Raw genomic sequence first — 19,885 nt, 5'->3', positions numbered from 1 at the left:
CGTCATTTTTTTTCCACTAAAATACACCCGCAGCCAGGTTTTATTGAAAATGGCACATGCGACCACATTTACAGGCTGTAGTCGGGTGCCGTCGAATGGTGTGCTCTTCAAGTGGATCCTTATACTTGTTGTTGAATTTATGTTTGATTGAACGTGAGAACATTGCTCAGCGGAGTACAAGAAATGAGAAAGAGCACTCGTCCACGGTGAGGTACGATAAGCGGCTTAACAACATGTCTATAGAAGAGAGTAGACGGGTCTGGACTAAAAAATGGACCAGAACAAGAACAAAGAAGGCATACAATGGTTGGCTGAGTTATCTGTCTAGAGTGCTCCTCTACGGGCGGCAGTCGTCGAGACACGCAAACTAATTGGCTGATTGACTAACAAACTGACTGACTGACTAGCTGGCTGCCCGGCAGGTTGAGGTGCGTGGAGGAGATGGGTGCAGCCATCTGCAGCTGTCATCATGATTAAACACGTTTTTCTTCCATCGGTGCTGTTCGCCGGTAATGCTGAAGATGCCCGGGCTTGGACGTGCGCCTTTGATCCCCGGTACAGCTGCAGCGAATTTACTCCGCAGAGTCTGTTCTTTTTGCTCAAAGCCCTCCGTTTCAGCAGCACGATGGTCCAAGCAAAAGGAGCCTCGAAGGGCTACCCACTTTTCTCAACTGTCTATGGATCCATTTTGGTGCAACAAAAACGTTGTGTGCGCAAAGTAGCTTGCCTTGTTTTTCTATTTCCGTTTGTAGCTTGTGTGAACACACTACTTGCACTTGCACTTCATGCTTGCATTTTCTTGCACTGACAAGTGTCGATAGTGTCTGTTGTTTATCTGTTTTTTGTTGTTTACTTTTGTCCCCATCCTCTCGTAACTCCTTTCCCTTTTTTTTTTTTTTTTTTTTTTTTTTTCCACCTCTCCTTCGTCTTCTTTCTTATTTTTCCTTCCTCGCTTTCGTTTCGTCGCGCGTGTCCTTCCACTAATCCCTCCCGCCTCTGTTTTTAACTGTCCACACGCGAATTGTGCCTCTGTTTTTCCGCCTCGCTCTCGTGTCGATAAAAAAAAAACATTCTTTTTCCCTCCCTTTTTCTTAGCACTTTTTCTCGCCTGCCACCTCAAACTTCTCGCTCGTTCTCATCACACTCCCTTGTCTCCTCATTCACTCCTCCTCCTCCTTCTTTTTCTTGACCTTCCTTCTCTTTGCCAGCAACGACTTGCGCAATCAACTTCTTCATTCCTGCACAAGCTTCGACTCGATTCATCCCTTTTTTGAATCCAGTTCTCAAAGCCGGTCTCATATGCCAAACCTTCGCCGTTCCCTCCAGTCTAAAAACTCTGGAGGTCTTTCGCCCACACGGATCCATGCGACCGCCGCCATAGGAGCCCCGCGCAAGGTCATCAAGGCTCTTTACGACTACAACACACGGCAGCCTGAGGAAATGTCCTTCCACAAGGGCGACTTTTTCCACGTCGTCGGTAACGAGGACGACGAAGACTGGTATGAGGCCTGCAATCCCATCACCGGCGCTAGGGGTTATGTTCCTGTAACATACTTTCAGACATTGGAAAAATCAGGCCAACAAATGTACCAGCAGCAAACACTTCAACAGCGGCAACGCAACAGCAACCAGAGCTTCGAAGACAACGGCAATGACTCGGGCGCCTTCATGGAGTCCTCGCCTCACCAGTACCACTCACCGCCATTGCACCAGCCCCAGCATCATCAACAACATATCCAGCACAGCCATTCGTACTCAAATGGAGGCAGTGGAGTCGCCTCTGCTGCTGCAGCCGTTGCAGATGGTATATCGTCGACGTCGTCTCCATCCATGTCTCAAAAGAGCGTCTCATCCCCGTCGTTACCGAAATGTCAGCCCCTTTACGGTATCGTGCTTTACGACTTTGGTGCCGAAAGAGCGGATGAGCTTGACTCCAAGGCCGGGGACGCGATTCTGGTCATTGCTCAGTCGAATGAGGAGTGGTACGTCGCCAAGCCCATTGGGCGACTCGGGGGCCCAGGTCTGATCCCTGTTAGCTTTGTGGAAATCAGGGACATGGTCAGTGGGAAGCCCATTAACGTGCCAGAGATGTTGCGACAGACAGGCACAGTTATCCCGCGGGTGGACGAGTGGAAGAAGCAAACGATGGAGTACAAGGCCAACAGTATCCCTCTCGGCCGAATCGACGCCAACGACGCTCCTCAGCAACCGCAACCACAACCACAGCCGCAACTAGCACAGCATGCCCAGCATTTAGCCCATCAACAATACCATCCTCAAGCCGCTCAGGGTCTACAGATGCATTCACAGCCACTTCCGCTTCAGCACCAGTACCCGCAGAATGGAGGCCCAACTATCCAGCAGCTCAAGAATAAGTTATCCAGGGGGGATCTCAGATCACCCAACCAGCGAGACCAGAGTTCGCGAAGAAATCTCTCACAAGATCTCGATATCGGCCGTCGTGTGGTAATTACCGAACTCCTTTTCAATCGCACTCAGTTTCGCCCCCAGCTATTTATTGCGCAAGAAAGGATCGCCCTCATTTCTTTACATTGGTCTGTGTGCACCGACATCCACACTCCTCTTTTACCCTGCGTCAAAAGAACACCAAAGAAAGAAAGGGATACATGGGTTCTGGGCCTTTGATCATGTTGTTCGGAAAAGAGAGGGGTGAAAAAGGGGCCATGCACCTTCGTATCTTGTCCGCCACAATGCACACAACAGCAGCAGTGTATTTTATTGTTCGCATCGTTTTTTATTTTGTGCCTGTGGGCTTACGTGACCCTTCCTTGCTCACTCTTCTCCGTCTGCTTTCTGCAAACATTTCAATCGAAAAATAGGAAGGATCGAATGGAAGAGCAGCCCACACTGTCCCAGTCCGCTCCTTCAGCAACGACAATTATGAGGATAGCAAACAACACAACAGTGGATCACGGATTGTCCATGCCACGGTCGAATCCTTCCATCACGAGGACGACCAGTACTGGTTCTCTGTCCGGGTCGATCTCGCCTCTGGAGCATCACGGAACCTCTTCAGGGTGTACGATGACTTTTACAACTTCCATATCGCTATCCTTGAAGAATTTCCGGTCGAATCTGGACGTGTAGGCGATCAACCCCGTATCTTGCCCTTCATGCCTATTCCTCTCCAAATCGTCAACGATACGGTCTCGGCTTCGCGACGTGCAGACCTCGATGGGTACGTGCAGGATCTGTGCAAGCTGCCTGCAAGGATCATGCAGCACCCTTTGGTCGAGAATCTGTTTGCGGTGAAGGATGGCGATACAGAGACACCGCCCGGTGCCAACGGATCAACAGGAGTCAGGCCCATCTCACCCGGATTGGGTCGATCCAATCAGCATCGGGAACCTGAACATCGTGGCTCGCCCGTGGCTGGACCACGCGCGGTGTTTGCAAGTCGTGGTGCCCAACAAGGTCCTCGTAGCTATATCGACGATTCACCATCGCCCTCGACTTCAGCAGGTGTGTCTCCTGGGCTGCGATCTCCCACTCAGTTCCCGCCAACGCCTAATATTGGCTCATCCTCCTCGGAGGAGATGATTAAGGTCAAGATTTCGTTCAAGGACGATATTATGGCGATGAGGATACCCGTGACCATCACCTTTAAGGCACTGCAGCAGAAGATCTTTGATCGTTTACAGGCCGAGAACAAGAGTCTGAGCTACAGAGACGACCGCGGAGACCTGGCCATCATCCAGGGCGACGCAGATGTCCTCAAGGCGATCGATCGAAGTGGTGGCAAGCTGATGATCTATGTGGATTAACCAAGCACAAGCAAGCATACACTATCTATTCACTCTACACATATTTCCTGTCCTTTTATCGTATTTTATCGTTGTAGTTATTACCCTTTTGGCCCTTTTCCCTCCATTTTTCCTTCGCTCACTGTCCTTTGTAGATACTCGTCAAAATAAGATAAACCGCCGAAGATACCCCCGTAAACAAACGTTTTACGAGAATCATTTTCAACCGTAGCTGTCATTTCAGGCTCACAAGAAGAGTACCACACAGGGGGCGAGCCGGAAGAACGCCAAGAACACAAGAACGGGCCTTGGTGTTGTTGCATGATATGTGTATGAAACAGCAAGGCTGTGCTTCAGCGACATCTTCGTTCCTCTACATCAGTAAATACAATACTTTTTATTTTTATTTTTTAGGAGTCGACCCAATGATTTGTTATTCACAATTTCAGCTTCCATCCCATAACTTGCCAGCACCACGCCAGCGCCGAGACCGTAAACATATAAGCTACCAAAATAGCTACCGCCTGAGCGTCAGGGGTATAAAGCGTCTGCACCGTCAAGTTAACGAGTCCTGTCAGCACATTGGCGACCAAGAAGACCGCAAGTCCATTTTTGTTAACGGCCTCCAGCAAAGGTGGGCACGTCAGTGGAGGCAAATGCAGCGTGGCAACTTTGTTGCTAGATGAGGTCGAGAGGTTGGCCTTGGTCTGTGCACGGGCGATCGCCAGAGCGGAGGGTTCATTGAGCGTGATCGCGATCTCGACCAGGAGGAAGCAGAGAATGTATCCGGTGTTGAAGGTGATCACCCAGAAGAAGTACGATAGGTTAGCCTAGTTGACAAGTAGGAATTGGTTAGTTAGTGCTAGGAGAACAGACGTTGCCAAAGACAAGGTGGGGTGAGAATCGGCCTCTTACCATTTGTCGCGAGACGGGAATGTGGAGGATACCATAGCTGGTAATGAATCCCATGACGAGCAAGAACGCAAGACTGAGAAGGATCATGGCCAACTTGCCCTTCTTGGCCTTCTTCTTGTTGCTCTTTCGGCGCATAAAGAAATATGGATCGTTGGGGAGGACGTACAGACCGACATCTACACCCACCAAGAAGATCGCGAGATATCCTGTAATGCAGATAGTGCTCATCGTTAGTTTCTGGATACCATCACCCATCCAATTGTACTCGATGTTGATGCTAGAACACTTACCTGCAAAACTAAAGATGCCCTCCTTGTTCATGCTGATAATGTCAACTCTAGGCGCATTCTGGATGTAGTCCTCTAGTCCTCCAAAAGTCAAGAAGCATTGGTAAACTATTCAACACAGAGGAGAGAATGTTATGAGTACGCGATGGCCCCTGGCTAAACCATTTTAGCGGACATTCGATCAATAATTGAGAGTTTTCTTTACCGACAGCAACCATGGTGCCCACGATCGAGAAGCGCACTTTATCCGCCAGGCTCCTGAAAAAGGTGACAAAAATAGGCAGGAACCCGAGCGTGAAGAAGAAATTCCAGTGCATGCCGTACTCAGTGACATGTTCCTGATAATCGACTCCCTTGGTGGAGATGTATCGACCCAGACCGAGGATCAAGAGCGGGATTGAAGTGCGGAGCGCGATCATCATCTGCTTGCTGAAAGGTAAGGTCTCTTTCTTGAGGTATCCACGCGCGGACACAACACCCGATGAGAATACAAATGATCCGACACCTAGATCCATCTAACAGTTTACAGTCGGAATAAATGATCCGTGTCAGCATCACCCTCATCCATACATGTGCTCGAGCAAGGACAAAATGCTGGTGTTCACCTACGAGTGAAGTTCCATAGACCTCGACTTTGCCGAACCGACGAGGAAAGACCGGAAAATCCACTGCGAGAATGGCAATGCAAGTCATGATCATCATGCCCGCGCGATAAATGCTCAAAAAGATCTTGTGTGAGGTATCCCGGCCCTTAGAGGTCCTGACCTTTGCCGGAACAGCAGCCGTATCATCCAATTGAAGAGCTGCATGGTCCGATCCGCCCTTGCCTTTCCGTTGACGGAATCCGTCATGTTCCTGCTCGTGCTCCTGTGCTCCTGCCGATTGTGCTGAAGAGATACCGCTAGTCTTTTGCTCGCTCTCCAACTCCTCGTCCTGATCATCCGCCGAGTACTCGTCGTCTGAATCCCTCCACTTGAACCTCCTCTTCTCACGCCTCAATACTTCATCATCCTTGGGCCCACAGATCGACTTGATCGCGCCCGCAAACGCCAGGGTTGCAAACGACCAGAGGTAGGCATAGTTCGAGAAGAGTGTACAGCTTAGAATCATGGGTATGACGATGACGGTGAAATCCAATACGAACGATCCAAAGCTGTTGCGGATCTTGGTCTTGGCTTGCTTGGAGGCTGTGGCGAGAATCTGGTGGGCAGGCGACTTGGGATGGTACTTTTGGATGGACGCCCAGAGGATGAACGTGGTTAATGCTGAAGCGGTGACAAGCGTAGCCTCGGTCATGGACCCGCCCGAGTGGCCGGTGACCCAGGCTTCCTTGGCACTCTTGTATGCCGCTGCAGCTGCAGCAGCTGATGAATCGGATGCCATCGTGTAAGGGGGGTGTGGGGAATGCGACTGACGAAGGAATGCGATGTTTGTGATGGTGGAAGAAATGGTGAAAGTTTACAGGGAGAAAGTGAGAGAGCACTTTACTTGTGTCACATTTTATTTCAGGTACATCGTGGTTCTCCACAATTGTAGCTTTGCTGGATCATACAAGAGAAGCGTTTTCCTGCACGCGTTTGCATCTCTATCATCCGCGTAGTATCCTTCCTCGATATCAAACACTTTGATCGAGGGAAAAGCGTCAGTTTACACGTCTATTGCTGTCGTTGTAGAGTGTAAAACGCTGCGTCCTGATGCAGCAATACATGTTGGCAACCCGCATCACGTCTTCTATCCACTCGGGCATGGTTGGCGAGAGTTATTCACCTAGTCCATGGCATGGCCACTTGTAACCCGTAAAAAAGACGATGAATGCGACTGAAGTTTAACTGTCACTAATATGAGGCACCCTTGTCAATGTTGCATACTGTTGCATGGTGTGAGACCGAGGTTGCCAGATTGGGCACAGTGGCTTACAGCAAATGCGACCAAGTAGTGTACTCACGTGAGTTCGCAGCAGTTAATGGAACCCATCACAACCATTCGTTCTTTTGTTCGTTCTAGTTTGTCCATCCTCTTGTTGTTGTCCCGTCCACCAATTACGCAGTGGAACCGCAGCCGACCCAGCAACATATCAACAGCAGTACTTTAGCCACGCAGAACGAGGCATCACTATGGATATTTATAACGGAGGACCAGAGGTCTCCATCAGATCTCTCAAGAAGGACAGCATGAAGTTCGTCCTCAGCAACACTGATCTCAGGTATAGCACCGCACACGTCCGTTGTCTTTTTCAGTCTGAGCACTGTGGCGCTTGAGACTGTGTGTGGGGCGGCATGGATCTAATTTTGGGGTTATATCAACCATTCCTTATAGTGTCGCCAATGCCCTCAGACGTATCATGATTGCCGAGGTGCCAACCATGGGTGTGTTCTTTTACGCTCAGGATCAAGGATACGATATCAACTTTGCCAGAAAAATGAGTACAGACAACTCATGAGTGATTCTCCATTCGCTCTGCGACTTAAATAGCTATCGATATGGTCGAGATCGAGACGAACTCAACAGTGTTAACGGACGAGTACATTGCGCACCGCTTGGGAATGATCCCCCTGACGAGCTTCGACGTGGATAGGATCCAATACACACGCGTACGTCCTTGACTTGCCTCTGTTGGATGGGTTGCATGCTAATAAGGATAGCGTCAGAAGTCATGGCGTGTTGGTGGTCGCTCATAACTCAGCGATTTCTTTTATGGCTGCTTTATAGGATTGCACTTGCACTCTCTACTGTCCCAATTGCTCCGTTGAGCTCACTCTTCACGTCAAAGTTAATGTGGATTATGACGACATGAACGACCCTACAATTGACAAAACGAAACAGGTCACCAGTTTGGATCTTGTCAGCAGCGACGAGAGCGTCAAGCCAGTCTCAGATGGTAAAGCGCACATTGGATTCAATCACTGCAAGACCGCAGGACGAAAGCATGGAGTTTGCTGTATGTTTACTGACGCTGTTCCATGGTGATCTTTTCCTTACAGATAAGGCACACCCTATTTTGATCGTCAAAATGAGACCAGGGCAGGAATTGAAGCTGAAATGTGTGGCCAAGAAGGGAGTTGCCAAGGAGCACGCCAAGTGGAGCCCTGTGTATGGTGTTGCATTCGAATACGATCCCTACAATAAGCTGAAACACTCACACTACTGGATCGAGGAAGATGAGAAACTGGAGTGGGGCGTCTCTGCTAATGCTGCGGAAGAGACCCCTGTGGATCCTAATCAGCCCTTTGACTACAACGCGAAGCCGGATCGGTACTACATTGAAGTAGAGGTAGGGAATTATGGCATTGGCCGAAGCAATTATTGAGACGTCGTTGCCACAATGTCATCGAGACCATGCGTACTCATGCTCAACTCTTTGTATTTTCGTGATACAGACGTCTGGATGCATGAAGCCAGAAGAGGTTGCACTTCGCGCCATGACCATTATGCAGGACAAGCTTGGAGGTCTTCAGATCAAATTGGATGACGAGTTCAAGGAGGACACCCAGCGCTGGGGCTACTAAGATCCATCCTTAAACAGGTCACGCTCTTTTGACATCTGCGCACACTGACTGCAGCCAACAGTACAGCTAACATCAAGTCAAAGAAATAAAAAAATGTACATTATTCGAACGGATCAAGAAGAACGGCTGTATTCGCATATTGTAGTTCCTAAAAGTCTGTGCCTGTCATTGCCGCGATAGCGCTGCGCCCAGGGCCTTTGTTGGTGCCCGCAACAATAGTTTGCTTGCAAAAAAAAAAAAGCTGTAAAGCCTTTTAAGAATAAATTTGATTGTGGTCGCGTCAGTTCGGCTTATCGCCGCCTTGTGAACCGGCGGATATTTAATGGGCAATTACTTCCCTCCTCATCACACAAATACTCACACGCTCACATTCATAAACACTCACCCATCAAGCAGTTCATCATATTCGCCATGGATCCTTATACTGTGCGCTTTGACGGACGTCGTAGCCTCACAATCAATATCCACGCTAACTATGGTCCTTGTCCCAAACTTCCTCCTCGCTCGATGGCGCCACCTCCACCTCGGAAATACAAAAGCAGCAATTTTTCTACGCTCACCAAGAAAGAACTTCGTCTGATTAATGGTCCCGTCAAGGACGTTCGTATCCACACACTAGATGATGAAGATGAAGGTGAATATGATGACGATGATTGCTCAGAGTGCAAGAGTCAGAGTATTGCCCCTTCCTCGCCTGGAGAAGGTCCCGAAGGCCATCCTCCTTCGCGCTTTCGTGACGACAAAGTGGTGACTAAATACTATCGAGAGAAATCGAGGATAAAGAAAGACATGAATGCCAAGGGCTTAATGCCAAAGGCGTCCACAGAACCCGAAGTCAACCCTCCCGCGACAGTCGAAGGCCAATTTTGGTTTACTAAATCCTTCCCTGACCAAATGCTCGTCAAATCCTCAAATGACCTAGGAAAGGTCAACGACCAGCTCAGCGACTGGGTTGGGCAACGCCAGCCGCAGCGGTACATCGACTCCGAGATCAAGTTCTTCCGTCTATCCGACAGGCCCTAGGGTCTGTACGCCAGGGACACGTTAGATTAAGGGTATAGAGGATGTGGCTGAAGTAGCAGCCAATCACATACAGAATAAAAATTTCAGAACCCAATAACAAAAATCCTTGAGCCAGACACTTGTACATCCTTTTTCGCCAACTATTCATCATGTCTGAGCAGGTGCGTTTGCAGAACGAAACCCCGAAGTCATAGGGAACAATACCAGCAATGACTCTTTCAGGGCCAGCAACACGACAACGACAATGCTGGAATTCTTTTCAAATTGTTGAGACGATCTCGATGAGTTTTTCCAAAGGAGGATCGCTTCTACGACTTTTTTTCTCATCTGGCGCCGAATTCAGTGGACAGGGCAACAAGGGATTGAATTCGCATCCCGAACCTGTGATCCATGGATCATCCCGACCTTTGGACGATCTCTTGAAGCTCAGGATCATTCCTCGACCAACAGAGATCTCGAATTTACATTGTTGAAAAACCAATTACGATCCCGGATTCTGCACTTGAGAAGTGCTGGTTTGATCTGAAACAGGAGCAAAGGCAGGCAAGGACGAACCTGCAGCAGTGATCCTTATCGTTGAGGCTATATGGTGCGACTCTTTCACCGGGCTGGGACCACGCGCCACACTTCACACCTCCACTTGGCACCACAGCTGCTTAGGGGATAACCGCAAAGGATCGCCCGACAGACAAAGCGCTTTTATGGGAGACTTTATCGACGGTTGCTCTACGCCCCCACAACATCTTATCTATGCCGGGCACAGGACTCTTTGCCATAGTCTATTTCTTAACGTGCTTGAACGACCATTTATGCTGACTTCATCAAACCCCATTGTCGGTCCTGGTTTTTTTCTCTTTTGCACGCAAATAGATTGAGAAGGCTTTCCAGAAGCAGCAGGGTATCTTCCAGAACGCCAAGGTTACCGGCAAGAAGTCGGTCAAGAGCAACCGCTGGTACAAGGAGGTCGGTCTTGGTTTCAAGACCCCCAAGGAGGCCATTGAGGGTCACTACATCGACAAGAAGTGCCCCTTCACCGGCGATGTCTCGATCCGTGGCCGTATCCTCAACGGAGAGATTATCTCGACCAAGATGAAGCGCACCATCATCATCCGTCGCGAGTACCTCCACTTTATCTCCAAGTACAACCGTTATGAGAAGCGCCACAAGGTATGGGAAAGACGATGATGAATTATATGAGGAAGAACGATACGGACTGTCTGCGGATCAAGCTCTTGAGCACTGACTTTTTTTTTTCACTTAGAACTTGGCTGCTCACATCTCGCCTTGCTTCATCGCAGTCCAGCAGGGTGACTCTGTCACTGTTGGTCAGTGCCGCCCCCTTTCCAAGACCGTCCGCTTCAACGTCCTCAAGGTCCAGAAGAAGGTTGTCAAGGGTGCCAAGAACTTCGCCAAGTTCTAAATGATACACATTGTTTCTCGAAAAAATAAAAACTGTCAAGCATCTTGTCAAAGGGTTTTTATTCTTCTTGTCTTGTTCCTTGAGCCTGTTTGGACATGATGTTCCTGTTGAGATATAGCCGCATGTCACGCACACGCGAATGGCGTAAGAAAGCTGCTCAAAGCATCGGAGAAAGCAGACCAAGACATAAACTTGCCAAAGTACAAAAGAGATCATGGACAGATTGGACTGCCTGCCAAACGTCTTTTGTCGAGCATCGTCTCTTTGGTGCGTGGCGCAAGACAAATAAATAGCGGTTTATTATAGGGTCTGAGAGAAAGAAAGGTATTGTACAATGGATGAAGGCGAAAATGGAGAGAGAAGATAGTGTTTTGGAGCTTTCAAATCTGTCTATGGTCGACGGCCTGGATACGGTCGTCCGATCCCGAGTTCTGTTCCTTGAGCGAGGCCGATCCCGAGCCAGAGCTCTCGGACTCGGGGGTTATCTCGTTTATCAAGTGAGTATCCTTCCTATCCTCCAGCATGGTATCCTCGGGTACTTCGTTCAATGCCGTGCGGACAGCAGCACGTCTGCGCCTCAGCTTCATATGGATTAAGGCAATTGTGACCGCAAGCCAATAGACAATGTAGCAGACGATAGTGCCAATGGAGGCGATATTGCTCCAGCCAAAGAGGGCGTTCATGAGCTGAGCAAATCCAGCACTGGTGTTATTGGGATCGCAGCAGGACAATGCCCAGACGTTGATACGAGGATCGTACGTGCCACCGTCGTCCGACTGAGCGTGCGTGGCCTTGGTCCAGGCATAGGACTCGAACGCAGCGACACCCTTGGAAACCAGACCCGCGGCGAGGAGTAGGAGCAGACAGGTCGAGGCCGTGAAGAACTTGTGCAGGTTCATCTTGTTGCCTCCGCGGTAGAGAATGTAACCGACGAGGAGACCGCAGAAAACACCAACGATGACGGCCGCAGGGATGGCCTTGGCGGTCTCGGTGAAGGTCACGCCTCCGATAAAGACGATGGCTTCGAGGCCCTCACGTAGGACCGTGATAAGGGGCAAGACAAAGAGTGCGTAACGACGCGAGGAGTTGCTGAGACCGCGTTCGGTCTCCTCGTCCATGGCCTTGGATAGCTTTACCTTCCATTTTTCCTGGATCTGAGTGGTCCGGAGCATGGCCAGGCCCATGACGGTGATCATGGCTACGGCAAGGAAAGAGAAGCATCCGACCCAGATGCCCTCACTCGTGGCCCACAGGTTGTTGGCGTACTTATTCCTGTAGGCAAAGGAGAGTACAGGTTAATGACTGAGTATTGCACGAGAAAGGGCGTGGGGAGTGCTATACATCAAAGCGATTGCACAAACAACTAAGACGCGCGAAAACAGAAGAATCTCCACACAATTCACACGACTAGAGATGACGCTTCCAAATGAATGCGATATGGATGCAGATGTGTGTGTGTGTATGTGTGTTAGCGAAGAGAAATCGATAGCACAACATGCACTAATAAATGGTACATGTACAAAAAAAAGATACAACAGGCTGCATGCAAGCGACTTGGTGCCCCGCTATCGCCGAGCCCTTTTCTTCCGACCCTTCCATCTCTTGTTTTTCATGGACAGTTTATAAGATTGAGAGGCAAATTCAGGGGGAGGAGTGAAAAGTGGCACCACCGAGAAGTCTATGCAGACACAAGAAAAACCTCGGAGCAAAAGCGACAAATACAGCAATCATCATCCGAGGCATGCAACATAGCATGTCCCGACACCTTTACGCCCTTGCCCTTGGTTTGCATCCGATTGCAACAATTTTCCAAAATGTGGCATGATATGATGCATTTTACTTACCAGATAACAATGAACGCGGCTCCAATGGCCAGCGAGATGGCTAATCCCAGGATAGTTCCACCCCACACCTAGCATTGACGGACGAGATGTTTTTAATAAGTAAAAACCTCGAGTTTATAACATCGACGCGGATGAATTTGTTCCCCAATTGACCGTACCTGACGGGAAAGACGTTTTCGCATAGCATGGTCGTCCGTGATGACCTGTTTCAGGAAGGAGAGCAGGACCGAGACAATGATGGCAGCCTCGGTGGTCTCTCGGAAGATAATGAAGAAAATTGGAACTGAAAAGTAGTCGGAACCCATGGTGTGCGATTCTGATTCTGATTCTGATTCTGAATCTGATCCGGAATGAGAAGAGTGGTAGGTGGGAAGTGAACCTGAGAGTGCCTAGCTCGGCTAAACAAAAAGGATATCTGCTTGGAGGGGGCAGACAGGAATGGCAGCTGGAGGGGAGAAAGAAGGGGGAGTGAGGATGTTGCAGAAGATGACAAAGACGGAAGAAGGGGAAGGAAGCGCGATCAAGGCGTGAAGGAGGTGGGAGGAGCGGAAGGCCCTCTTATTTATCTGATGGATTCTGGCATACATATCAATCAGATAAATGAGAAAAAGTCTCCAACTGACAAATGTCTCAGTGCAATCCTCGGTGTTGGCAATCCTCCCCCCTCCCTGTTTTTCGTTTTTTGTTTTTTTTTTTGTTTTTTTTACCGACCCGCTCTTAGACACCCGCCCGACCTACAGCGAAAAGAGAGATGCGCTCTTTTTTCCCCCTCCTCGCTGTGGTCTGAGTGGAAAAAACAAGATTACATGGGGCAGTGGTGGACGCGGTCTTTCCAAATCAGATCTTTTCGTGCGCCTGGATTGGCCGCATTTGGATTAGACTAGGATTTCACTATGATGTCCAATTGGACATCTGTTCCATCAGATATCTCCTTAGGCCCTAGTGTTCGCCATATAGACTATCCACTCCTTCTTACTTATAACCATGCACACACACAGTCTACACACACAGCACATACACTCTCCTTTCATTTCCCAAGCTCATTTCGCTCGTTTACACGAGACGCATCCGGCCGTCCCATTGGTTTTACCAGACTCCGTCACTCTCACGATGAAAAAGAAAAAAAAACCAGCATCAACAACAGCGTGTAGAGAAGCACCTTTCTACTGCGAGATTTTACATAGGTCCAGTACCAGAAAGACACTTTTCATGCGGATTTATTGATTGATGCCAGTCATCTGAGCCGGGGTTCTCTTCTTCGAAAGAGTGAACAGATCGTGGTTCTGGAACTTTCTTCACACAGGCGGAGGGGTTGAGCTTTGACGCTTTGTAAGACCTCTGAAGAACTGCCTTCACTTGTTCAACTTCAGAGAGACCCTTCGCTCGCAGGATTTTAGGTGCCTGCTCCTCGAGATGAGACTATAATAGTATACAAAGGCGGCGTTTAGACACTCATAGAAATCGGCGCCACACGAAGTACAGAAAAAAAAGCATTTGCGTACTAAAAAGTTTCATACAATGGTTAGCGAGTCGCTCTTTAGAAAGGCCTCCAAACCACACGCGGTCCGAGGAAGATGGACGATGCTCGACGTAGTTTTTCCAGCAATGACAATGTCCCCCATGGGCTTAACTTGATAGAAAACCTCCCTCAAACCCTGGATAGTGTCGTGGGGAATTTAAAAAAAAACTTTAGGAAAGCACATTGTACACTCTATCAGACGTTCGCATACCGTAGATGTCAGCCATGAGAACTGAAAGCTCTTCAACGCCAAAGGCCGCGTGTACTTCCTACAGAAAAAACGAGCAAGCCTCGCACCCCTACCATTTTGGATTGCGAGATCCCCGTCGCCTGTATCCTCATTCTTTGCAAAAAGGTCTACTATGCTATGACGGCAATAGTACTGCACTCAGTTTCTTCAACATCCCAGCATTCAATCCAATACGCCTTTATTCGCCCTAGATCCACCCCAGTGATCCCAATCGTTTACATCCTTGGACTCAATATTTGATAATTCGATGTCCCGTACATGAAAATTAAGCCTGCTTTCCGTCCTGTGTCGCTGACATCGTCGTACTCTGAGGATTGCATTTGCCCATGACTTTGGAAACCTCCAGGACTTTCTCGCTGTTAATATTTGAACATTCATCTTGCACATATCAGAATCTTCTTACTAAACCACAGCCACTACTTCAACAAAAGATGAGCTGTTTTAACTTACGTTCAAAGATGCATACAATCATTTTCAGAGGGAGACACTGAACCGAAAGGGGGCTGCTGAATGAAATTACAGCTAGAAAGATAGACCACGCACGTTATTCAGTCTTTGTCCCCCATGCTCGTTAATTCGGTCGTTTTGTTTGGCGGCTTGAAAGCAGTTAAAAAAAACTCCACATCCGACTGGAAAATAGCCACAACACTTACAGCTGGATAAGGATCCCCAGAACCTTGTCTTCCATTGCAGCCTCGGCAGGTAGATTCTCAGTGTCCCATGTGATGCCTGTGGAGGATATCCCGATCGACGATCAATTTTTCTCGCAAACAATCAACCCCACCGTCTGCCGAATAAAGCAGATTTTCTCATGAAGGATGTTGAGGGATGTTCATCGAAGCCCGCAATGATCCCGAGAGATTTGGCCTGATCTTACAGACCCTCATGGCTCGACTATTCAAAGCACTCACAGACATATGTAGAAGTGTTCAGGATACGAGACCTCGCAGTGCTATAGCAAGATGCAATATTTCATAAACACGCAGCGCTAAAAAGAAAGACAGGCGGAAACGGGATAGCATTCTGTAGTCTGTCATTATTGTATACGATATATAAAATAAAAGTTCCTTTCCGTACTTCGTAGGGCCTCTTCGCTTGGAGGAATGGGGCGGTTGCCTGAACAGCAGATCTCGTCTCAGTCGCTCTGTTTGAATGTTAACCGCAGTTCCCATTACAATGAACTCAGGATTCTAACCATTGTCCTTTGTCACATCTGGCACTGTCTTTCCTCGATATCTTTCCATGCTCGCACGCTGGAGGACTATATATTGCGAAGATATGAATGCAGCCAGTAATAATTTACGGATTAAAAGCTAGCGAGTTGAAAGAATTCCACGCCATGCCTCTGTGGAGTTAGTTCGACCTGAGGCCATGGAGCGCTCGGGAGGGAGGTGTGAAAAAAGCCAGATTACGTGGGGCAGAAGTGGACGGACGACAGCGGTCTTTTCAAATCATATTTTTTCATACGCCTAGATTGACCGCGTTTGGATTAGATTCTGCATAGCCTACCTCCATATTACTTATAACCATGTATACACACAATCACCGGGGCTTACTTGGCCCATGTCCACCGATCTCCCTCTCCCTCCTCTTCTTATCCAACTAACAGGACTCCTGCGCCATCCTATTTCCAATGTCATCTTCCTTGTGCTCTTGTGCAACATCGTGTACGCCGTCTGCTCTTCTCCCGCTCCGTTCCAATGTGTAGATGCACAGTTGCGCGTCTATCATGTCCTCTTTCGTGTTACACTAGCTCGGCTTTTTATTTCTTTTTTTGTACAAGTGCAGCATGCGCTATGTATCCGCCATCTAGATCTTCCTTCATCTCCGAGCTCTTTCTTTCTTTCCTTCCATCTCGCCCGTTAACGCATAACCATGCTGTTGTTCAATCATTTTAGCGCCATATCTCCTCTAGGCACTGTTCACTTTGTTTTCTTCAAAGTCAGCAAGTTTGACAAGACTCAGTGAGTGTTTTCTGAAAGCGTGATTTATTTTTCTATGTAAGGCCGTTCTTTGGCTGTATCGATGTATTCGCGATGTTGTACATCTTTCTATATTTTTTAATCGTAGGAGAGAATGAGATATGGTATATGGGGAAAGGGTGGGCTGCACAGAACAGTTGGGGAAAGATAAACTCCTATTCACTGAACTATCCTCCTGCAACGCTTACCGAAAAAAGAATGCCTGCATCCTTTCTTCTTCAAACGTGTTTGTCAACTGCAACTTTCGCAGCATCCTCTTCCCCCTCCTCCCCTCGTCCTTCTCATTTTCTCCCTCAAGTTTGATATTTTCCTCAAGACTGGCTGTCTTTAGACATAGTTCCAGGAGATATCGATGATACCCGTGTCCAGGTGACCGAGCTTCTTGAACGCGAAGGGCGAGAGATCCAAAGAACCCCAGGCACACTCATCACCGGGGCACTTGTCGACAATGCGAGCGACGACGGACTTGGATGGGTTCTGACGGTTGTAGACGCGGACCTTGCGGTCGCAGACGGGGTTTCCCCAGGACTGCGTACCCATCTGGTGGGCATTCAGGGCCACGACAGGCTCCTTGTTGCCATCCCAGTAGATATTGCAAGCGCCATAGCCGTGCGTGAACCAGGTGGCCTTGCCCTGGTGCTTGACGGACGAAGAAAATTGATCGACGTCGGCGCGAGTTTCGATCGACTGTTCAGTAGGGGAAGTTGGAACTGGAGTGTCGTTCTTGACAGGTGTAGGGATAGTGATCTTAATGTCATCGCTGGTAGAAGTAGACACAGGAGCAGCGCCGGTCAAGGAGATGACAGTAGCAGCAAGGAAAAGCGCGAAGGAAGAGACCTTGACCATGATGAAAAGAGTGGGATAGGTAAAGTTGTTGTTCGAAGTAGCTGGATGTAGTTGGATCAGGAAGCGATGAGAAGCTGATGATGATGGACATAAAAGAGCTCATGATGCTCGGTATTTATATGTTTTTTTTCCACGAGAGGCCTGGGATTATGTAGGTTCCCTGGTAAAGGTTACCCTGATCTTGGATGGGACCTCGTGGCAGAGTTCGGAGTATAGGGCATAGACAGGGGCGATAACTTCAGGTATATGCCTGAAAATCCACGTTTCTTTCCGATCATTCCTTTGTTTCCAGGGACCAGGCGCCAGTGACTGTAGGATTGGCTAGGATCCCAGAATCCGTCATCTCTGGGATATGTCAGCAGCAGCCTTGTTTCACGTACGGACAGGAAGTAATTCGGTTTGACTATTCTGTTCAAAGTTTGTTGCCGCAAATGGATAATTCCAGACGGTTTCTGAGCCGGGAGGTCGGTATTGCGAGGCTGAGTAAGCTCCTACTATGGAGGAAAAGGTGCGTAGAACATCAAGAAGGATGGCAACAGGGGATCGATCCAGGGCCCCTCATTTTTTTCAATGTATGAAACAATGTGGTACGCCGAGAACCAGGTATTACGAATGCAGCCAATTACAGAGAGCCCGAAGACCTCACGTACGAGACCGAAGGAAGCGGTCGTGCCTGAGTGTGACAAGCACCGCCCCAAAGTCTCTTATTGTAATTCCGACGATCTCTAGAAGAATGTGTTATACAGGAATGCTAGGTTTGTGGATACAAATATGGATGGGATCCATGTCCGGGTTGTTTACGCCCTGGTGCCCCGTTTTTTTTTTTTTTTTTTTTTTTTTGCAAGAGGATCCTATCCTAGGATAGCGACTCTCATGGTTCCATAGCCATAGTTAGACAGTCCGAATTGACCACTGAGAGCGAGGCTGTGCGTGTTTAGAGCCGCAATGTATGGTCGCGTCGTCCACGCACGCTGAGGCGAGATTTGTCTTTTATTATGGATTTGGAACAGGGCTTATTCTGTACGCCCATTGCAAGAAACTGATTTGGCCACGCTGTACAGGGCTGGATAGGGTCAAACATCTGCTTCTACTCTGGCCACACACGGCAGTCTTCACAACTCCAGAAGACACTTTGACTCGAATCACGTTCTGTGACTATTTGAGCCATTTTTTTCTGTTTCCGGTTCTTCTACTGAACAGCATTTGGTCAGATAAGATACCTGTTATCACAACGCTCCCTGCCACTTCCTCACCTTATGCTGCTTTTAGGCCTTCAATGTTGTGCACCTTTCGGCTTTTTTTTAATTTATTTTATTTTATTTTTCATTGTTTGCGGCGTTATCTTGCAGCGGACCGATGAAGAGCCGACTGGACCAGGTGGCTCTGGTGCGCGTTACTTCGTAGCTCAGAGTCAAAGGGAGTTGTACCTCTTCCAAAAGGGGTTGTACCTCTTCCAAAAGGGGTTGTCTACGCCATTAGGAAAATGTCCTTTGCCATAACAAATCACCCTTCCCATTGTCCTATCGTGATGGTTACTAGCCAGCGATTATAGTTGTTCGGAACAGACCATGGAGCAATAGTGAACTCTCTTTATTTCCTGGCTAGAGTAAGGGGGGCCTCAGGACAGCATAGCATGATAACAGCGGGCTACAGCAAGAAAGAGACTATAGGAGAGTACAAAAGTCTATCTATTTGTATCTTTTTTTTTTTTTTTTTTTTTTTTTTCTTTAAAGTGGTGGACGAGTTTGCTGAAGCTAGAGAGGTTTTTTGCACCGGGACTACACGCTACTGCGACTATCGAACTGCTTCTCCAGAGCAAACCGTCTTGCGAGAGACAAGAGGCGATATTCCTGGCTTGCCTGAAGATGATGACAGAGGTGCGAAAGCGTTGGTACCTAAACCACATGTGTTGTTTTGAGACTTGCCTGAGCCATCTGCCAATCTCTGCCTTTCCGAGGGATCTACGGCCCATCAAGATCCTTGCCAGGCTGAGAGACAACTGTGAATTACCGGTGCTCGACGCTTCTGGATGTGACAAGACTCGGTGCTATTGGCCATTTATCACGCTGGTCGAAATGGGTTTCTGGCATTATGCTGGGTTCACAGTATAGGCACTCGTTTTTTATTCGCCATGGAGCTGTATTTCTAAGCAGACCACTCGCCCGGCAATTTATTAGTCCATAAAATCATCGAATGTATAACATTACGCATCATTGACAAACAGTTACAGAGTTGCTTATTTCTACAAAAGGGATTCACGATGACATCTAAATATATGCTTGTTATATGCTTGTGCGCGAATCGGCTAAAAAAGTATCCATACGAACAAGGGCTAGTGATTCAATGGCGTGTTTCCCTCGCCCGCAACTGTGTCTACTTTTCGTCAATGGAACAGCCAATAAAGATGGCAGTACTCAAGGACAAATAACGAGAAAAAAAGTGTGGCGACAGTAAATTGAGGGTAGGAGGAATGGGCTGCTTTTCTATCTACTGAGGAAGCTTTTTTACAATACTCGGCTGATATATGGA

The 19,885-nt window shown here is 48.3% G+C and overlaps 7 protein-coding genes across 7 annotated transcripts; 4 read left to right on the top strand and 3 right to left on the bottom strand.

The window, feature by feature from the left end:
- Nucleotides 1-959: 959 nt before the first annotated feature.
- Nucleotides 960-4,131, top strand: BC939DRAFT_467271 (uncharacterized protein). The gene is made up of 2 exons (XM_051557758.1): nt 960-2,466; nt 2,841-4,131. Exons 1-2 carry the CDS (start codon nt 1,300-1,302, stop codon nt 3,783-3,785), a joined length of 2,112 nt encoding a protein of 703 aa, XP_051407066.1. The 5' UTR covers nt 960-1,299; the 3' UTR covers nt 3,786-4,131.
- Nucleotides 4,132-4,177: 46 nt separating this feature from the next.
- BC939DRAFT_467268 (GWT1-domain-containing protein) lies at nt 4,178-6,459 on the bottom strand. The gene is made up of 5 exons (XM_051557757.1): nt 5,576-6,459; nt 5,172-5,481; nt 4,970-5,074; nt 4,680-4,885; nt 4,178-4,594 (listed from the first exon to the last, which is right to left on the bottom strand). The coding sequence occupies exons 1-5, from the start codon at nt 6,347-6,349 to the stop codon at nt 4,202-4,204; spliced, it is 1,788 nt and encodes a 595-aa protein (XP_051407065.1). The 5' UTR covers nt 6,350-6,459; the 3' UTR covers nt 4,178-4,201.
- Nucleotides 6,460-7,080: 621 nt separating this feature from the next.
- BC939DRAFT_481550 (DNA-directed RNA polymerase) lies at nt 7,081-8,472 on the top strand (the record flags this gene model as incomplete). Its single annotated transcript, XM_051559036.1, has 6 exons — nt 7,081-7,169; nt 7,283-7,389; nt 7,439-7,557; nt 7,676-7,844; nt 7,948-8,237; nt 8,344-8,472. The coding sequence occupies 6 exons, from the start codon at nt 7,081-7,083 to the stop codon at nt 8,470-8,472; spliced, it is 903 nt and encodes a 300-aa protein (XP_051407064.1).
- A 308-nt stretch (nt 8,473-8,780) lies between these two features.
- Nucleotides 8,781-9,571, top strand: BC939DRAFT_467264 (uncharacterized protein). The gene has a single exon (XM_051557756.1). The coding sequence runs from the start codon at nt 8,884-8,886 to the stop codon at nt 9,493-9,495; it is 612 nt and encodes a 203-aa protein (XP_051407063.1). The 5' UTR covers nt 8,781-8,883; the 3' UTR covers nt 9,496-9,571.
- Nucleotides 9,572-10,365: 794 nt separating this feature from the next.
- BC939DRAFT_467261 (ribosomal protein S17-domain-containing protein) lies at nt 10,366-10,917 on the top strand (the record flags this gene model as incomplete). Its single annotated transcript, XM_051557755.1, has 2 exons — nt 10,366-10,662; nt 10,757-10,917. Coding segments are annotated over 2 exons (456 nt in total), but the record flags the coding sequence as incomplete, so codon positions are not given.
- Nucleotides 10,918-11,128: 211 nt separating this feature from the next.
- BC939DRAFT_467258 (iron permease FTR1 family-domain-containing protein) lies at nt 11,129-13,391 on the bottom strand. The gene is made up of 3 exons (XM_051557754.1): nt 12,918-13,391; nt 12,760-12,827; nt 11,129-12,187 (listed from the first exon to the last, which is right to left on the bottom strand). Exons 1-3 carry the CDS (start codon nt 13,062-13,064, stop codon nt 11,296-11,298), a joined length of 1,107 nt encoding a protein of 368 aa, XP_051407061.1. The 5' UTR covers nt 13,065-13,391; the 3' UTR covers nt 11,129-11,295.
- A 3,446-nt stretch (nt 13,392-16,837) lies between these two features.
- BC939DRAFT_507794 (RlpA-like double-psi beta-barrel-protein domain-containing protein-containing protein) lies at nt 16,838-17,356 on the bottom strand (the record flags this gene model as incomplete). The annotated part of the gene is made up of 1 exon (XM_051560922.1): nt 16,838-17,356. The coding sequence occupies one exon, from the start codon at nt 17,354-17,356 to the stop codon at nt 16,838-16,840; it is 519 nt and encodes a 172-aa protein (XP_051407060.1).
- Between the last annotated feature and the right edge of the window lie 2,529 nt (nt 17,357-19,885).

Source organism: Gamsiella multidivaricata (assembly GCF_025024155.1).
Source record: "Gamsiella multidivaricata strain RSA 2152 chromosome Unknown BC939scaffold_106, whole genome shotgun sequence".
NCBI classification, from domain to species: domain Eukaryota; kingdom Fungi; phylum Mortierellomycota; class Mortierellomycetes; order Mortierellales; family Mortierellaceae; genus Gamsiella; species Gamsiella multidivaricata.
This window is presented reverse-complemented; position numbering and strand designations above follow the sequence as displayed.

Coding starts and splice junctions, on each gene's coding strand:
- BC939DRAFT_467271 (XM_051557758.1), top strand. CDS start 1,300: ATGCCAAACCTTCGCCGTTCCCTCCAGTCTAAAAACTCTGGAGGTCTT. Junction 2,467..2,840: donor TCGATATCGGCCGTCGTGTG/GTAATTACCGAA, acceptor ATCGAAAAATAG/GAAGGATCGAATGGAAGAGC.
- BC939DRAFT_467268 (XM_051557757.1), bottom strand. CDS start 6,349: ATGGCATCCGATTCATCAGCTGCTGCAGCTGCAGCGGCATACAAGAGT. Junction 5,482..5,575: donor AGGTCTATGGAACTTCACTC/GTAGGTGAACAC, acceptor GTAAACTGTTAG/ATGGATCTAGGTGTCGGATC. Junction 5,075..5,171: donor GGGCACCATGGTTGCTGTCG/GTAAAGAAAACT, acceptor TGTGTTGAATAG/TTTACCAATGCTTCTTGACT.
- BC939DRAFT_467258 (XM_051557754.1), bottom strand. CDS start 13,064: ATGGGTTCCGACTACTTTTCAGTTCCAATTTTCTTCATTATCTTCCGA. Junction 12,828..12,917: donor GAAAACGTCTTTCCCGTCAG/GTACGGTCAATT, acceptor CGTCAATGCTAG/GTGTGGGGTGGAACTATCCT. Junction 12,188..12,759: donor GCCGCGTTCATTGTTATCTG/GTAAGTAAAATG, acceptor CTTTGCCTACAG/GAATAAGTACGCCAACAACC.
- BC939DRAFT_467264 (XM_051557756.1), top strand. CDS start 8,884: ATGGATCCTTATACTGTGCGCTTTGACGGACGTCGTAGCCTCACAATC.